The 17,276-nt window shown below is 41.7% G+C and overlaps 1 protein-coding gene across 31 annotated transcripts in view; it reads right to left on the bottom strand.

Moving 5' to 3' along the window:
- CLASP2 (cytoplasmic linker associated protein 2) overlaps nucleotides 1-17,276 on the bottom strand; it is a 125,093-nt gene that overhangs the window by 8,606 nt on the left and 99,211 nt on the right. For 18 of the 31 annotated variants that reach the window (XM_082192716.1, XM_082192738.1, XM_082192746.1 and 15 more), the window contains 5 exons: nucleotides 9,257-9,420; nucleotides 6,502-6,580; nucleotides 6,323-6,373; nucleotides 1,944-2,087; nucleotides 159-302 (listed from right to left, as the gene is read on the bottom strand). In XM_082192716.1, the coding sequence (XP_082048842.1) occupies nucleotides 159-302; nucleotides 1,944-2,087; nucleotides 6,323-6,373; nucleotides 6,502-6,580; nucleotides 9,257-9,420 (582 nt within the window). The remainder of the gene's footprint in view (nucleotides 1-158; nucleotides 303-1,943; nucleotides 2,088-6,322; nucleotides 6,374-6,501; nucleotides 6,581-9,256; nucleotides 9,421-17,276) is intronic. The other 13 variants (XM_082192745.1, XM_082192724.1, XM_082192725.1 and 10 more) reach the window with 1 other exon arrangement.

The following is a 17,276-nucleotide window of genomic DNA, read 5'->3' as shown; positions in this document are numbered from 1 at the left end:
ATCCAGCTGAGAAGTTTAACCTGTAAGGCAATTTCAACACCCACCCCTAGGCTATCAAATGATACTTTTGACCGTTGACAACCACATCTTTAATCTTCATTAGAATCATTATACCTTTAAGTTTTTTAATGGGGAATAATGTAAAAACCTGAAAATACCTGGCCACCATTTCCTGTATTCCGGAGGTGATTGTGAAGCAGCTTTGTGGCACCATCCTGAAAGGTTTTTGGTAAAGCACCCAGCAACATTGTAAACTCCGGGGTATTGAGCTCAAAGAGAGAAATCAATACTGACTGTGCAGCCTAGGGGAAAAAGAGCATATCATATTAAAATAAACAGGCCAGCCTTAAGACAAATAGGTTTCAAGCGTCAAGAACTACTCATTTCCCCAGCTCAATACATCTAACTGTCATTTACAGTGGTGCCTCGCAAGACGAAATTAATCCGTTCCGCGAGTCTCTTCGTCTAGCGGTTTTTTCGTCTTGCGAAGCAACCCTATTAGCGGCTGGCTTAGCGGATTAGCGCTATTAGCGGTTTAGCGGCTATTAAAGGCTTAGCGGATTAGCGGCTAAAAGGCTATTAGCGGCTTAGCGGATTAGAAAAAGGGGGGGGGGAGCGGAAAAAAACCGGAACACTTGCAAGACGTTTTCGACTTGCAAAGCAAGCCCATAGGGAAAATCGTCTTGCGAAGCAGCTCAAAAACGGAAAACCCTTTCTTCTAGCGGGTTTTCCGTATTGCGAGGCATTCGTCTTGCGGGGCACCACTGTATATACAAAACCAGGTCCTTCTCAAATGGGGTAAGGGAATCAGAGGAACAGAGATGTGTACTGGCTTCATAATAATTCAAGTCCATGGGAGAGTATATCCATTTGGAGACACAGTCAGGGAATGACAAGTCTATATTTTATTCATCCATTCAGTTGTTGAGCTGCCATTTTTATCACTAAGAACCCAGGATCCTTTACAGTGTCTAATGAAGAGTAAAAATTTCAACCATAAACGTACTGAAATACATAACCCTGGATCCAGTTACCAATGTTCTATTTTAAGACAGGAAATCCAGGTTCTGTCTGCCTAACAAGTCACTTCCAGCCCCTGGGATGTGACCGGTGTGTGCACAATACGGGTTAAGCTTTACGACTGGCTTTCATCATCACCAGTATGGAATATCTCCCTTTGACGCATGTGTGCAATCTCTGGAGGCTCCCAGCTAAGTGACCAATCCTTACATGCAGTCCTAACTGGAACAACCTATGCAAGGTGCCTATGCTCAGTGCTAAGGCAACTGAACCGGGGAGGTGAAAGGAACTGAGACTTTTGCTGTGGTCTTTCCTGTTGCACAGATATGCACCTAGTGAGGGACACAGTTGAAAAGGGGATGCATGTGCGTCCTTTGAAGTTTGCTTTGGTGTGCTGGGCCCTACTGTGACTGGCCTGCTTCCCTGTCCTCAGGTGATCTATATGATACCCAAAGTCTGGGCCATGCCCTGCTATCCAGTTGATTCTGAAAGTCACATCAGCAACGGAAATGATTATGTGGAAAGGACTTGCACCTCTTTCTATTTGCAAGTAGGACTCATTCATGCGCTTGCATACACAGTTATTAATTTTTGTGTATGAAAAGTATATATACTTTAACATGCAAAGTGCAGCATGACTGTGTCCCCTGACAAGTTGTTAGGTAAGGAAGACATCAGCAAATATATATCTGAACAAAATCTTTGAAGCATACGTTTTTTATAGAACATTTCTGAGTGCAATAAAATTGTTTGCTTCTGTTTATATAATAACCAGCTCTTCTCCTTTACAAAAACATGGGAGTTAATGACTTTTATAATAGTAAGTAAGTTATGTAGCAAAAACTATTACAAACCCTTGATATTGTGGTATGAATTAAGTCCTTAAAAACCCTCTTTACACATTTAACATACAGATGGCATACCTTCCTAACGTCTGAACTTTTAGGTTCTGTTGTCCAAGTAATAATTCGAGATACTGCCAGACGAGTTTCACTTGAATTTATAAAATCTCCCGGGTCCATCTGCTGTGCAAGAGTCTCTATATATTTGAGAATTGCAACCTTTACCTATGCAAAAAAAGGAGAATCAAATAGATGTACAGAAAAGTGCAACCGTCAGTGAGGAGGTTAGAATGGAAGAGAATTTATTTTACTTGGGAGCAACCCTGCAGTTGTATCCTGACAGGATAAAGAGAAATGCATTTTCTTTGCATTTTATGTCGACAGAAGCTGTAAGAAATAATCTGCTTAGAAAAAGACATAAGATCAGTATGTTGAATCCAGAGAACCGTGACTAGAGAGAAAATAGTACTGTCCTGCAAACCTTTACACAAGAGCTTGTGCAAGAGTTCACAGAGTAATGTGATAGTTTAGCTCTATAGTTCTATCAAACAGTTGAGCAAATTGAATATATTTGGGTTTAGTTTCAGGTTTTTCACCTACATTTTTGTGAGTAGAAGACACCTTTGAATTTTTCAGTATAAAAATACAGTGAAGATTATACTAGTCAAAGGTCTATGCAAATAGTTCTGCACACTTGAAGGCGATGTCAAGAAGTATGCTGAACAGCAACTTTGTGATAGTTCAAGGGAAAACCACTTTTGAAGTAAAGCTTCTTATCCACACAGCAAATGTGGGGTTCACTGACTCTCAAGGCTTCAGGAACATCAAGAAGAGACCTGTCAGCACTGTAGTCCCACTTCTTGTCAGATTCCCATGGTCATGATGATTTGTGGCCAAATAAAAAAAGGGAAGCAAAACCCTGTTGATTCTCTGTGTTTTTTAATTGTATCTTTCTGGACAGGTGGTCTGAGTGGGATATCGGACATTACATGCTCCCATGTACAAGATGCCCCCTATTTTCAGGGACTCCGAATTAGGAAAATGGGGGGAGATTACCTAGAGTTGTTAATCTTTTTGAAGATTGCCCAGAGTTGTTGAGCTTCTTTTGGGGGAGGTGTGCCCAGAGTTGTTGAGCTTTTTTTGGGGGGGGGGATCAATTAAAATTGCTCACCCACTCACCCACCAATCGTGTGCCCACTCGCCACCAACAGCCTCCAATCGCCCGCCCAATTCCAGCAGCGGCAGCCATTGCCACACTCAACACTCACTCGCCCGATCACCGCTGACAATCTCCAGATCACGGCTGCAACCGATCAACCGTCCCCCCAATAAACTATCCATGTATAAGACGACCCCAAATTTATAACTTATTTTTTAAAGAAAAAAACCTCATCTAATACACGGGAAAATACGGTACAGTCCGTCCCCCACGTTGTTTAACATCTATAAAACACTGGGTGAGGTCATCCAGTGGCTGAATTATTGCCAATGTGCTGATGACACCAAGCTTTCAGTCCCTTTTGCATCAAATCCAGAAGAGGTACTGAGTATTCAGAACTGGTGCTTCAATGAAGGCAAACAAACGGACTCAGTTCAGGCTCCACTGGAGCCAAGTGGGACTGCCTGGTGCCCATGAGGGGAAGCCTGGCTGGCTGGCATGGAGCTGTTCTCTCCTCTCTCTCTAGGAGAAAGAGGTGCCGGCCAAGCCTGAAAGGCCTAGCCCCAGCTTGCCTCCTCACAGGGCTCCTGTCATGGGGGCGCCTGGTTGTGCCCTCTCAAAATCCAGTGGCGTCGGTGTCAGAGGGCTCTGTTCTCTCTCTGCGACCCGTTCCTGGCATGTGAGTCCCATCCAGGAACATGTCAGCACCACAGGCACCCAAACCCCACAGTATACCACTGTTTAATGGTATTTAACCTATTCAGGAGGAGGATCAGATTTGCATTTTATGGGTACTCATAGGTCCAGTGGTGACACAGCTGGCTTCTCAGATGAGAAATCGAATGAGCCCTCATATGAAGAAAGCCTCACTAAAATTATCCATACTCTAAAGAGCTCCCTGTTGTGTCTATGCTGACAGGGGCTGATGACAGCTGTAGTCCAAAGTATCAGGAGGCTACCAGGTTTGTGAAGGTTGCTGTAACGTGTTGTATGTGAGGCCACCTTTGAAAACCATCTGGAAATTTCAGTTTCCAGCCGAGACTGTTAACTGAGACGGGCCTTTTTAATCATATTGTGCTGGTGTTTTGCCATGTGTCCTGGATTCCAGTTGATGCTTTGGCCCAATTCAATGTGCTCATTTTAATCTCTAAAGCTTTAAATGGCTTTCGCCAGGCTACTTGAATGATAACCTACTCCTATATATACCTACTTGGACCTTTAGGTAATCTTCAGAGGCCCTTTTCAATGTGCCCTCCCTGAACAAATCACAGCAAGTAACCTCCAGGGAGAGGGCCTTCTAGGTGGCAGCAAAATCTGGCATGCCAGAATTATAAGATACAAGTAACGGACTGGTAGCATCACTTCTTGAAGGCAGACCACAACTTGTAAGTGCTGGTTTTTCACCTGACTAGAGTGATGTCCAACATTGATGGACTCTTAACTTTGCCTGCTTCCATTAGAAGTCTGTCCTCCGATGTAAACATACAAACAATGAATTAACTTGTGGTATCAGCCATGACGGCTACTAGACAAGATACATTTACAAAGTGGTAGACAAATTCAGAGAGAACTTGCCCATCAGTGGTTAAGTAGAAAACTTTATGTTTGCAGGCAATATATCACTGAATACCATAGGTTTGACGCAAACCATGTATGAGAGCTGTAGCCTACGAACCTCTACAGAGGCATCTGGGTCTTACTATTGAAAACAGAATGTTGGACTAGATGAATTTATGGTTTGTTCCAGAAGGGCTGCTTTTTAATATTCTTCTTTTAAAGGACATTTAAGAACCCATACTTTTCTCTCATTTATGTGTTGGTATGTATGTGTAAATATCCATCCCCATTCTCCCTTTCCATATTACTACTCATCTAAAAAAGCAGGTTGCACCAGCACAAGTGACCCACATTAATGTCAGCAACGGAAGTGTTAGAGAAGGATGCTAATCCTTCTATTTTCAACATCAAGTGACCCCCTTTACAATAAATATCAGAAGTTGACAAAGGCATCAGCACCATTTGTAGTTCACAAAAGCAAATTGTGAACGGTCTAACATCAGGTTCATATCTGCTAAACAGAGCAAGGAGGGATGACCTTATTTCTACCTTCCTCTTGTTGCTCCCTAACCCAGCAATCCATGGTATTGTATACTGAAGTGTATTATGGAAGACCTGGGGCTTTTCACTACTGCATTCCTTAATTCAGGAATCAAATATAAGTTCAGATTCAGTACTTTCCCACTCACACCCAAGTTTGGCAGCTATTGAAGCAGTACTATCCTCTCTCCATCAACAGAAATCCTGCCAAGTAAATTTTTCTAGCTCTGGTGTTTCCTATGTTCAGAAATAGGTTTTCATAAACACACACATAATGCCCTATAGTAATTCCATACACCTTCTCAAAATCCTATAGGTACCATTTGCGATTAAAAGGGACAAGGATCGATATCAATGAGCAACTAGAGAAATTCACATTCTCAGCAAAGCAATCCTACCTTTAAATCTAGAAAACTATTGCAAAATCAAGGTCAAAAGATTCCCACTAACCAATATAATTAAACTCAAACTCTCTTTATCACGTACAATAAAATTCTGCTGCACTTTAGACAAACGGAGAATTGTAGGTGTGTGACTTCAGCACCGTGTTCAAGAATAAAGAAGTGCCGTCTTGTGAAAAGCTCTTAACAGACTGTGTACAGTTACTGCGTGCAGGATAGAGGAAAAAATACTGGTTGTATATATGCTTGTTATTTTCCCAAATTGCCTCAGATTAAATTCTTAGTATTTGTTGCATTTATACCAAAGCTACAGTTTTGACGACTACACATTTGCAGGAAAGTAGTCTGTCTTTTATATATTCCAATGCATTACTTCTTTCCAGCTAATGTTCGCAATAAGAACTTGTTTAAAAATATAGGCCAGTTTCTCTAATTTTGACTATGCAAAATATAGCAGGACTTCAAGAAGCTTAGGAATAAATTCAGTTGTGAGAGTCACTAAATCTGTAAAATGAGGATTGGGAAATCACAAACATAAAATTAGAACAGACTTGATAGAGTGAGTTTGCATAACCAGCTTGGTGTTAGGCAGCCATACTTCGTTTTGTTGTTCTTGTTGTGTTTTCTTGTAAAGTTTACCGTCAAACGTTCTAACGAAAGCATAACGCTTGATCTCAAATTGGAAAGCATGCTCAGAATTCCTTGCAAATGTTAGTAGCTGCATATGGATGCATACAAGTAAACGTTTTTAAAATGTAAATTTACACATAGTAGGTTAAAAAGACAATAATGCAGACAAAAACCTTGGAGCTCCAAAAAGAGCGAAGCTGGTCTTGCAGTGCTGGCTTGACTGTCTGAAATTTTATAAAAACAAAACCCACTATTTGAAAACCAGCAACACAGAATGCAACAAATATGCAAATATTAATAAATGAAATTTGCACTGAACTCATTTGTTTTTGAAAACTTTGCATGTTCTTACCTTCAAGCTGGGTGTCTGGGTCTGATCAACAGTAAACCTCATTAAAATATTGAACTGGAGCTCATTGGGGAAAGATTCCCTGCAAAAATGAATTAATCCAGCGTTAAGGGTTAAAGAACAGTTTGTTAAAGGGACTGTGGAAAGGCAGAATGAAAGGGGAGAGAACAGAAAATACTGCAGGTAGTTTTGCCCAAAATATATTTGGTGCCCATGCAGGAAGACTGAGTTGTTCCTGGTTGAAAAAAAGGGACAGATTTATTGGTGGTTGGCTGTTCATGTAAGCAGCTTGTTTACTTGTACTGTAGTTCTTTAATTTTTGCATCTCATCCAAGCCTCCTTTGGGAAGCTTCTCAAGCTATACTAGAGTTTTGGTAGGTACCCTGCACCAACCTCTATGTGCACTTATCAAGGAGTGTGGCTCCTACTTTCCCAATCTGTTCATACAGAGCTTTTTTTTCCTAGAAAAAAGGTGGAGGAACTTGCTGAGCTGAGCACCCATCCAAAGTTGTTGAGCTTTTTAGGGGAACCACAATCGCCACGGCAACCTGATCATCATGTTGCATAGCCCCAGCCGAAAAAGGTGCCAGAACTCAGTTCCCGCCAGTTCCAGCTGAAAAAAAGCCTTGAGTTCATATTTAACCACCACATTGATCTTGGCTTGAATACCTTTCACGAATCACTTCACGGGATGTTTTCATTTTTGCTTTTTAACTTATTGTCTCTCTATATATTCCAGTAACAGCCTTCTTTCCTGGTTTGTGTATTATTTATTTTTGTTGCCCCTATGGCTCAGCTAGTGTTGTTGTTGTTAGACTTTATATACAGTGGTACCTCGCAAGACGAATGCCTCGCAAGACGAAAAACGCGCAAGACGAAAGAGTTTTCCGTTTTTTGAGTCGTTCCGCAAAACGAATTTCCCTATGGGCTTGCTTCGCAAGACGAAACTGTCTTGCGAGTTCTTGCGAGTTTGTTTCCTTTTTCTTAAAGCCGCTAAGCCGCAAGACGAAAAAACCGCAAGATGAAGAGACTCGCGGAACGGATTGATTTCGTCTTGCGAGGCACCACTGTACCACCCTGTAGTCTCAGGGCAGTTCACAGAATAAAACCAAGATATAAAACCACAAAATACCTGTCAGGGGTTCAGGAGCAGAGGGGCAGGACAGGGAAGAGACAGAGAGCAAGGGGGAGGAATCCGAAGGGAGAATGAGTGATGATGACGACCCGAGATCTCCAAGCCTAAGCAGTGAGTCAGAGGACTCCCAAAAGGGAGCCCCAGTGAGCAGAGCAAGGGGGGGATCCGGGGGGACACCCCAAGAGGAAGGGAACAGAGGAGATTCAGAGAGCAGCAGCTGGAAGTCGGGACCCACGCTCATAACTGAGAGCGGCAGCAGCTGGAAGTCGGGACCCACGCTCAAGACTGAGAGCAGCAGGGAGGAAGGTAGCCAGGCATCGGGTTCCGGAGGCTGTCAGCAGGAGGGAGGGCACGAGTCAGGGGTGGTCACGCCCTCCTCAGAGAGCGAGGCGACGGTTAAGAGGAAGGTAGGGAGTTGGGCGCGCGCGCCAAGTTCAAATGCAGAGGAAGCTGGCGCAGCAAGCAGCCCGGAGAGGGAGCCGGGTCCCAAAGCCCGCCGAAAGGAGGAGGAAGGAAGTGGGGGGTCTTCAGCGTCAGAGGAGTCTAGGAGGGAGGAGACTAGGAGGAGCAGTGGGACCCAGAGACGCAGGGAGAGGCGTAGGAGGTGGAGCAAGGCTAGGGTATTAAGCTGGTGCACAGGGGGCGGAGAGTCAGACGAGACTTCGTCGACCTAGAATGGAAGGTGTAGAGCTGCACGCTGCAGTTCGGACATGAAACTTGTAACTCAATAAAGACTCTTATAAAGTGAACGTTGGCTAGCGTGGTCCTGTGTGAGCTGGGACCTGGTGGCAGCTCTGACAATACCTAATAAAAATAAAAACAGCAACCCAATACCCCCCCAACACATTTTAAAAGGGCATAGGATGTAAATTGGGTCAACAAAAAGGCCTGGTTAAAAAGGAATGCTTTGCCTGGCGCCCAAAGGTGTATAATGAAGGTGCCAGGCAAACTTCCCTGGGGAGAGAATTCCACAGATGGGGAGCCACTGCAGAGAAGGCCCGTTCTCGTGCTGCCACCCTCCGGACCTCTTGAGGAGGCACATGAAAAAGGGCCTCAGAAGATGATCTCAGAGTCTGGGTAGGTTCATATGGAAAGAGGCAGTCCTTGAGGTACTGCGGTAGTGTTGATGGTTTTTTTGCTAGTGTCATTGTGGCACCAAACTCCCTCATACTGATGGCCAGGTATTGGAAGAGTTCCACCATACGGTCAATTGCTGGCACTGTCAGGGGTGTCATCCAGCAACTGAGAAGGAACTGACTCCTACTTATGAGTTATTCTGAGACAGGGTTCTTGAGGCTGGTGACATGAAATGCTCAGACTCTTAAGAAAGAAGGATGAAATGTTTGGGAATCCCTGCTCTTTTAAGATATCAGCAGGTACAATCTTCTAAGCATGCTTAGTTCAACTATATGTGCTGCTATTCTTCCAGAATCATGTAGTGAATATGGGAACATATTGACATCTCACTGAATTCTAATCTTTTTTACTTATGGTGCTAAACATTCATTTGATTTGTATCTGGGAAGATAAGCATTCTTAAGAATCCAAGAGGTACTACTGATACAAAGATGCAGAATATTACCCCCCCCCCGAAATATTTCCACAAAGTCCAGAAATCATTACCTTGTCACATCAAGTGCCTTTTGAACTTTCGCTTGCACGGACCCCAACAAGTCAGCACCCATTTTTTTCAACAGCTGTGTCAGCAACACAAATAGCCAGTCCTGCAGATCTTCTTTATGGACTTGAATGAAGTCAACTAAAGTTTCCAAAAACATGCTGAACACCTGGAGGGGGCAGAAAAAAGGACAAAAGGAAAGAAGAAAAGAGTAGGGAAGAAAAGGAGTTGATGCTTGCCTGTGTTGAACTCACAAAAGAATGTAGTAACACACACAGAAGCAGAAAGAGGCAATGATTCACAGCCAAGCGGGAAAACATTCTGTCTGCCTTTCATCAGAATCTGTGATTCAAGAGTATTTAAGCAATTCAGAAAATTAGTACTTCATGCAGTAACACTGGGAAAAGAAATGCTGTGATGACTGGCGCAACTTTGCCCGCCCCCAGCTGCTGCTTTGGTGTTGTCTGTTGTATTGAGTTTTGTGGAAATGGTTTAAACCAGTGTGTCTCAAACGTTAAAAAATTGTAACTCTTCCTACGTGTTCTGACTCAACCCATTCACTCCAATTTTGAAGCCTCTTTGGGTCAATCTGCCGAACAGCCTGATGAGTTATCTCATTCCCACCCACATGGGTGCTATACTCAACTCAACCTCACGTCAATTACACTTCCTCACCTCGCACTCTCGATTTCTCACACAGATACACACTAAGCTCTTCTCCCCACAACGCTTTAGCCAGTACTAACTCAGTAAGCCACTCAGTATAGTTTGCATCCCCAAGGAAGGAGGTCTTGCCACCCTCCATTTGAGAAACACTGCTTTAGACTGTTAATCCACTCAGTGTTGCATGCAACACAACGTGCACACACCACAAACAGATTTACTGAATTGTAAAAAGCTAAGATGCCATGACAAGTCCTCAAAGTTCAGTGAAACACAGGACTCACAACTCATTTCCATACAGATCACTTATTCAGTGGTGACACGTGAAAAGAGTGCAAGTTTCTTCTCTTATAAAGATGTACTTTAGCAAGTATGATCAAATTTAATTCACGTTGCTTATAAAAGTCTTTGTTAAAATAGTTTGTTGAAACTGCACAATTCACAATCTGACGGAATCTTCCAAGGCTCAAATTTCTTGATTCTCTGCAGGTACAATACAAGCTTTAAGTGCAACGGCAGGCCACACCTTCTGATCAGAAAACTAATTTAACAGTCAAACAGGACAGCCTACTGCACAACACATGGAAAGGAACACACTACAAGACTGTCTACTTTAACAAAAAATAAAAATAAAAAAATAAAATATATGACACTATGGGGTAGACAAAACAGTTTGGGCAAGGGATCTGCCAAGACATTTCATCCAGTCTGTGCTTCCACTGTGCATTCATTCACCAGTGGGGACAAATATAGGTCACAAGTATGTATTTCCTATCTCTGTTCAAAACAGTCCCCACAAAAGCTGTTCACTAGCTCTTTTATCCAAGGTCCTCCAGAAGTTGTCAGACTACAACTACCATTATCCCTGATCACTGGGCATGCTGGCTGATGGGAACTGTAGTCCAACAGCATACAGAGGGCCACAGATTCCCCAAACCTGATCTACAGGATTCAAGTACAAGCTAAAGTTTAAAATATTGAAACTTTAACAAGGGACATATTGTGAGTACGCCTTCTTCATCAATCCTTCCAGTTTTAGGACTAGTTTGGACATGACTCTAAACTGTGGTTTAGACTTAAAAGCTATGGCAAGCTATCTGGCGCTTTCTTCTTCCCTTTTCTTTCATGTACAAGGAAGAGGAGATTGGAAACTATGGATTTTGATTTTAAACCAACCAGAGCCCTCTCTTTTGTCTGAACTCTGGCAAGTTCTAGCTCTAGTTTGTTCAAACCAGTTAAAAAATAGCAGGAAACAGACAGTAGGAGCAAAGTTCTCTGAATGGAGAGATGTGGAAAATGGGGACCAGGACTGGGAATTGGTGCTTTTTAACTTGTTCATAAATAATCTAGAGTTATGGGTAAGCAGGGAAGTAGCCAAATTTGCTCACCATACCAAACAGTTTCAGGTCATTACAACAAAAAGATTGTGAAAAGCCCCCAAGGGACCTTTCCAAACTGAGTGAATGGCTGGTAACATGGTAAATGCGCCAATTAAGTGCAAATTAATGCATGTCAAAGGCAAAAATCGTAATTCTGCACATACACTCATGGAACGTTAACTGGGTCTGGACACTCATGGGGTGAATGACCAGGAACAAGACCTTGGGCTTGTAGTAGATAGCTTGATGAAGGCGCTGAACCAGTGTGCGGCAGCTGTGAAAAAAGACAAATTCCATGTTGCTACACGAGGTAGCGATGGCCACCAACATGGATGGCTTTCAAGAATGATTGGACAGTTTCATGCAGGTTAAGGCTATAAATGGCTACTAGCCATGGTTGTTATGCTCTGCCTCCATGACTGGAGGCAATGTTTCTGAATACCAGTTGCTGAAAACCACAGGCTCACCTGGGAGGCCACTGAGAGAACAGGATGCTGGACTAAATGGGCCATTGGCATGATTCAGCAGGCACTTCATACGTACTTAAAATCTTAAAGTCTGGTTGGATCCTGGATTATCTGAACTAGCCAGAGTTTAAACTAAAACGCTCTAAAAACGAGACCTCTGATTAGTTTAAAAAGTGGGTGCTTCTGATTTTATTCCTCTGGTGTGCACCACTGGCTCAATATACCGTATTTTTTGCACCATAACACTCACTTTTTTCCTCCTAAAAAGTTAGGGGAAATGTCTGTGTGTGTTATGGAGGGAATGCCTATGGGTGGCATGCCTACGGATTTTCCTCCTCTAAAAACTACGTGTGTATTATGGTTGGGTGCGTGTTATAGAGCGAAAAATACAGTAGCTCAGGACACTGGTTGTTCGGACCCAGAGAGCCCTACATCTGTGACAAGCAGCAGAAGTACAAGCAACTATGTGTTGGTGTTCTATTTAAATAGGTCCAAATAAAGCAGCTTAGTTTCCTAGAAGTATCTTCTGCTCTTCGAAGAAATACAACACTTAACAATAAAAATAGCACTAATATAATACACTGGATTGGTTCCAGATTCACTTAAGTTGGCATAAGTTCTCACTTGAATTAATGGGAATCAACTCAACTGTATTTAACTTTTCACGCTGATTTAAATGGGATCTAAGATCAAATAAGTTTGGATCCAACTCATTGTTTCAGATGATATAGTTACCATGATGTACTTTTAAAGGTGATATAGCTGCTTTTAGCGGTAACCAACAAGCAACCATTGCACTTCAGACAGTGACTGAGTTGAAGCATGTTGAAAGTGATCCAAGTGGTTGAAATGGTTGCCAACCGTAATCTCTTGACATATGAGCAACTCGGTTACATTTAGTGTGCCCAACTTAGCAAGGCCTCAGACTACCTTGCAACATTTCCTCTTCACACAGCACACATGGAGTGCAGCTGCACTGGAGTACAGAAGGAATTCAGTGTTCATCATTATTTCACTTGGGAAAAGACTTAATGGCCTTATTTGCAAATAATGGTAACCAAACTATGGCTTACCAGGACCATGAAAGTGCAGGTTTGCAGCTGCTTTGCTCCTCTCTGGTTTATTACATTCCCACACCAGGTTAAGCCAAGTTTTGACTTAGTGTGTAGTCTGAACCTGGGTTTGTGGTTTAAACTCTCTCCTTGCCAACCAATACCTGTAGCTCAACCTTCAGTCCTGATTCAAACAACACAGTAAGGCAAACCTTGGCTTGATTTAGCAAGGAAATATAAAAGAAAAACTAGAGAGGATCAATGCAGCCCCAGTAAGCCATAGTTTGGCTTACCATGATGTGCAAACCAGGTTATTATATATATATTTAAAAGTACAGGCATCCAGTAGGAAAACCATATGGTGACCGTGTGAATATGGACAGTGTGAATACTCTGACTTTATTGCTGCTTTTGCAAAATACTGCATCGTGAAAATAATTCCTGAAAATTATGTGTGAAGCTGAAACTGAACAGTAGAGATAAAAGCCCTGCTGTATTGTTTGCAATAACAGATCTTAGATGATGTAAAACTCAGATGCGCCAACCACCACAACACACAGTAGAAGTACAAAACCAAAAAGGTCAGTTAATTAGTATACAGAAGCACATCCAAAAATATTTCAGCATAATTTGCATAACGGCAAGGATTTTGTAAAGCGCAAAAGCTGGACTCGGCACACATTCTTTATAAGAGTAAAGTAGAGGGGGGGGAAAGGTTATTATCAATCATGCAATAAGGTTAGGGCTCCAACAAATATTGAACCAACTTACTCTCTACAGAGAGTTCCAACACAGGGGACAGCATGCAAAAAGAAAAGAAAAAAAGGAGGGAGGAAGGGAGGGAAGATAAAACACACAAATTAGTTGCCATCTGCATAGTTCCTGTATGAGGAAAATGTGATACATGGGTTTTAATATGATTAAGTAAACAGCTTTGCTCTGAAATTTCCAATTCTTGCAAAAGCACATAGGTCTCTCTTCTTTGCCCGTTTCACTCTTTTAAAACCAAAACATCTGAATAAAAATACAGTTTTTTGAAAGCAATTATTTAACATTTGGGTATGGATGGATTCAAGCATTACAATTTTAACATACATATTTGAGACGTATTATATTACTCACTATAACCATAACATTTGAAGTGCACATACGTCTTTTTGTTTAACCTCAAGTACCCTGCAGAAACTTGTGCCAATGAACTAAGGCCACTCATGGCTCCCTGAAGCCTGAAGCATGTTTCAGCTTTGCATGCCAGATTAAAGACTTCATGCATATGCTTCAAATGATACCATTTTAGTGGGTACTCAATGGAAATTTATTGTGCTCCTGTGAAAATTTCACATTGTGAGGCATCCTTAACGGTACCCTAAAACAACACAACGCAATGGATGGTCAAGTTAAGTCAAGGATCCATGAGAAAGGATCTCCAATTTACAGTACATGTCTGATAAGGGAGCAATTCCTCAGTGTTTGCCATGAAAAGCCTCAATTAAACTACAGTTTAAAGCACATATTCAAAAGTCTGACAAAGCAGTAGACAGAGCAATATGCAAAAAAACAAACAAAAAAAACCCCACTGAAGGTATCATATTTCTATGATGATGTCAATTATATGCAAGATATACTTTTGTGTTCTGATATAACCACTTTCTGCAGTGTTCACTAAAAATTATGGGCACTTTAAGAGAAACCATAAACATCATTTGAAAATGTACTGATTCTGGGGTCTATAAGATAAACCTACCCTGTGGTTGGTCAGAGACAGGTATTTCCTTCACTGGTGACTATAACCTCTAAGTATTTGTGTACATATTTGCATTGTTATAAATACTTACACATCTATATTTACACACATACTCATCCCAATCTACACACACACACACTCTTCAACAAGTTTTATCACTGATCTTAAATTTTAAGACATTTGTTAATCCTACATTTGAAGAGAGTAATTCAAAAAACCCTAAAAGTTCCATTTGAATGTACAATACTCAAAAGCTATAGTCTGTCCCCCCCCCTTTTGTTCGTGTAAGGTAAAGGTAAAGGGACCCCTGACCATTAGGTCCAGTCGAGGACGACCCTGGGGTTGTGGCACTCATCTCACTTTATTGGCCGAGGGAGCCGGCGTACAGCTTCTGGGTCATGTGAGTCAATTTTGCCATTAAATCAAAAATTACAGAATTTATGAATCCATTCATTTGTTGTTGGCATCATTTGTTTTCACCTACTGACATCTAATAATCCTGCTGCCAGCGAAATTTATGAAACAAGTTACTTATGTTAATTCATTAAGGAATCCATCTATATTGTTTAATAAGAAAAAACCCCAGATCTATAATTACGTGGCTTTCTCCCTCCTCCTGTGCCCCCCTCCCAAATCCACTTTGGAGGGTCTGGAGTATCTCCAAGAACAGGGTGTGTAAGGAAGAAAGAGGGCAAAATGCTTGTGTTGATGGAACAATTTCCTTAATGCTAAGCTGCATTCCACCTTAAAACTCCCCCCCCCTTTTTAAAAAAATTGCCATTCCCACCACATATAATAATTTCCATTCTGATTTGTCATTTCCAGCAATTACTTTCTTATTTCTTATTGTTGGTGTTATATGCCAGCATGCCACTTTCTTATATGACAATTATCTCTTAAATACTTACAGAACCTATGTGATTCCTCCCCCCTCCTTACAGGTTTCCCCATACTCTCCTATTCGTGTTTTGTACTCATTTGATTATGAATTCTTCCACCTATCCAGGTTTAGTATTATATTTAAGCAGCAGCTTATATATCCTTGATAGCAAGTTATCCTTGCAACACATTAGTATTTCCCCCCCAAAATCTGATATATCATTACCTACTGTTTTAATTCTCAGGTAATTATTCACTGAGAACCTTATTGTAAAGTAGTCATACTACATCACAGGAGATTTTCCCGATTTAAACTTTATTTTTAAGTACTCCATTCCAACCCCATAATTTGTTAAATCCACATATCTAAAAAGTTCATAATCCTCCAGAACTTCAAACCACCGTTTTTCCTTATCTCTGTGCCATCTAATACTCAAGTTTGGATGATAGTGGCACAATTGGAACAATTGCACCAGAGACAATGCCTGCAAGTTGGGCAGAGAATCTGAGGTTCCTTAAAAAAAAAAAAAGAGGTAAAAGTCTCCAGTCCTCCTAGAAAGTAAGTTGTGAAACAAAATGTGCAGGTTCCCTTTCCAAGTGGTTTCTGTGAGATGAGCGAGCCTAGCTGCTCCCACCTTTCAGTGTTTTTAGACAATGAGTGATGACAGAACTGTGATTGAGAAGAGAGCTATTTAGGCACCAGGAAACAGACACCCCCGAGGTCCTAAAGAAATGCTGTTTCCCTCTCTCCTTCTTTCCTGCTTTTAACAATTAGAATCTCCATCGTTTGCTTGTTTCCCTGGCCCCTCTAGTTAACGGGACTCATTTTTTCCTGTGGTAGGTTCATTTGAGATTGGGTACAGTGGTGCCTCGCAAGACGAAATTAATTTGTTCTGTGAGTTTTTTCGTCTAGCGAATTTTTCGTCTTGCGAAGCACGGTGTCGGAAAAGTTTTGGAAAAGCTTCAAAAATCACCAAAAACCTCAAAAAAGGCTACCACACCGCGTTCTATGAGTTGCTCCTTGAAGTCAAGTCGCAACTGTATTAACGGTGTTAAGAAAAAGGAAACAAACTTGCAAAAAGCGCAAGACGTTTTCGTCTTGCGAAGCAAGCCCATAGGGAAATTCGTCTTGCAAAGCAGCTCAAAAACCGCAAAACCCTTTCGTCTAGCGAGTTTTTCGTCTTGCGAGGCATTTGTCTTGCGGGGCGCCACTGTACTCTCTCCAAGTCTCATTGCATTTAATGCATACAGCGTCTTGTTGCTATTGTAGCAGAACACTAGAAAGTGGGAGCAGGTTTTATCAGGAATCAGGAAAAATATTATGCTTCTCCTTACTATTTTACCTGTAAAAGTAAAACAGTCAAAAGACAAACAATGAAAATGAAAGGGGGGGGGCCCTCCAGGGAATAAGTTTCATAAAGTGCAGAAGCCACCAGGAAATTTTGGAACATTCGAACATTTCAGTTTGAAAGCCTTCTCATAGAAGCAGAGAGCACAGCTGCTGTTTGTTAGGTTGTGTGTTATCTGCTGAATTCCAAGTTCAAAGCTTTGGAGACAGACTATACTACTGCCTACTGGGGAGTTTAATCTCATTCTTCTTTCTGTTTTATCATGGAATGTAGATTTATCTGCTTTCGTTTTTAACACTTTTACTGTGTGGTGTATTCTTGTTGCTGCAACTAGATTTTGCTCTAAAATCGGGTACGATTTGTACCTTGCTGGGGAGCTAGCAAAGGACTGTGTGCTTTATACCTTAGTAAATCTTTTACTATACTGGAGACTTTTACTGACTGTGAGAGTTACTGGAATCCACGCATCCGTCAAGCTTCTGCTAATTAACC

Source organism: Podarcis vaucheri (assembly GCF_965113315.1).
Source record: "Podarcis vaucheri genome assembly, chromosome: 12".
NCBI lineage: Eukaryota > Metazoa > Chordata > Lepidosauria > Squamata > Lacertidae > Podarcis > Podarcis vaucheri.
This window is presented reverse-complemented; position numbering and strand designations above follow the sequence as displayed.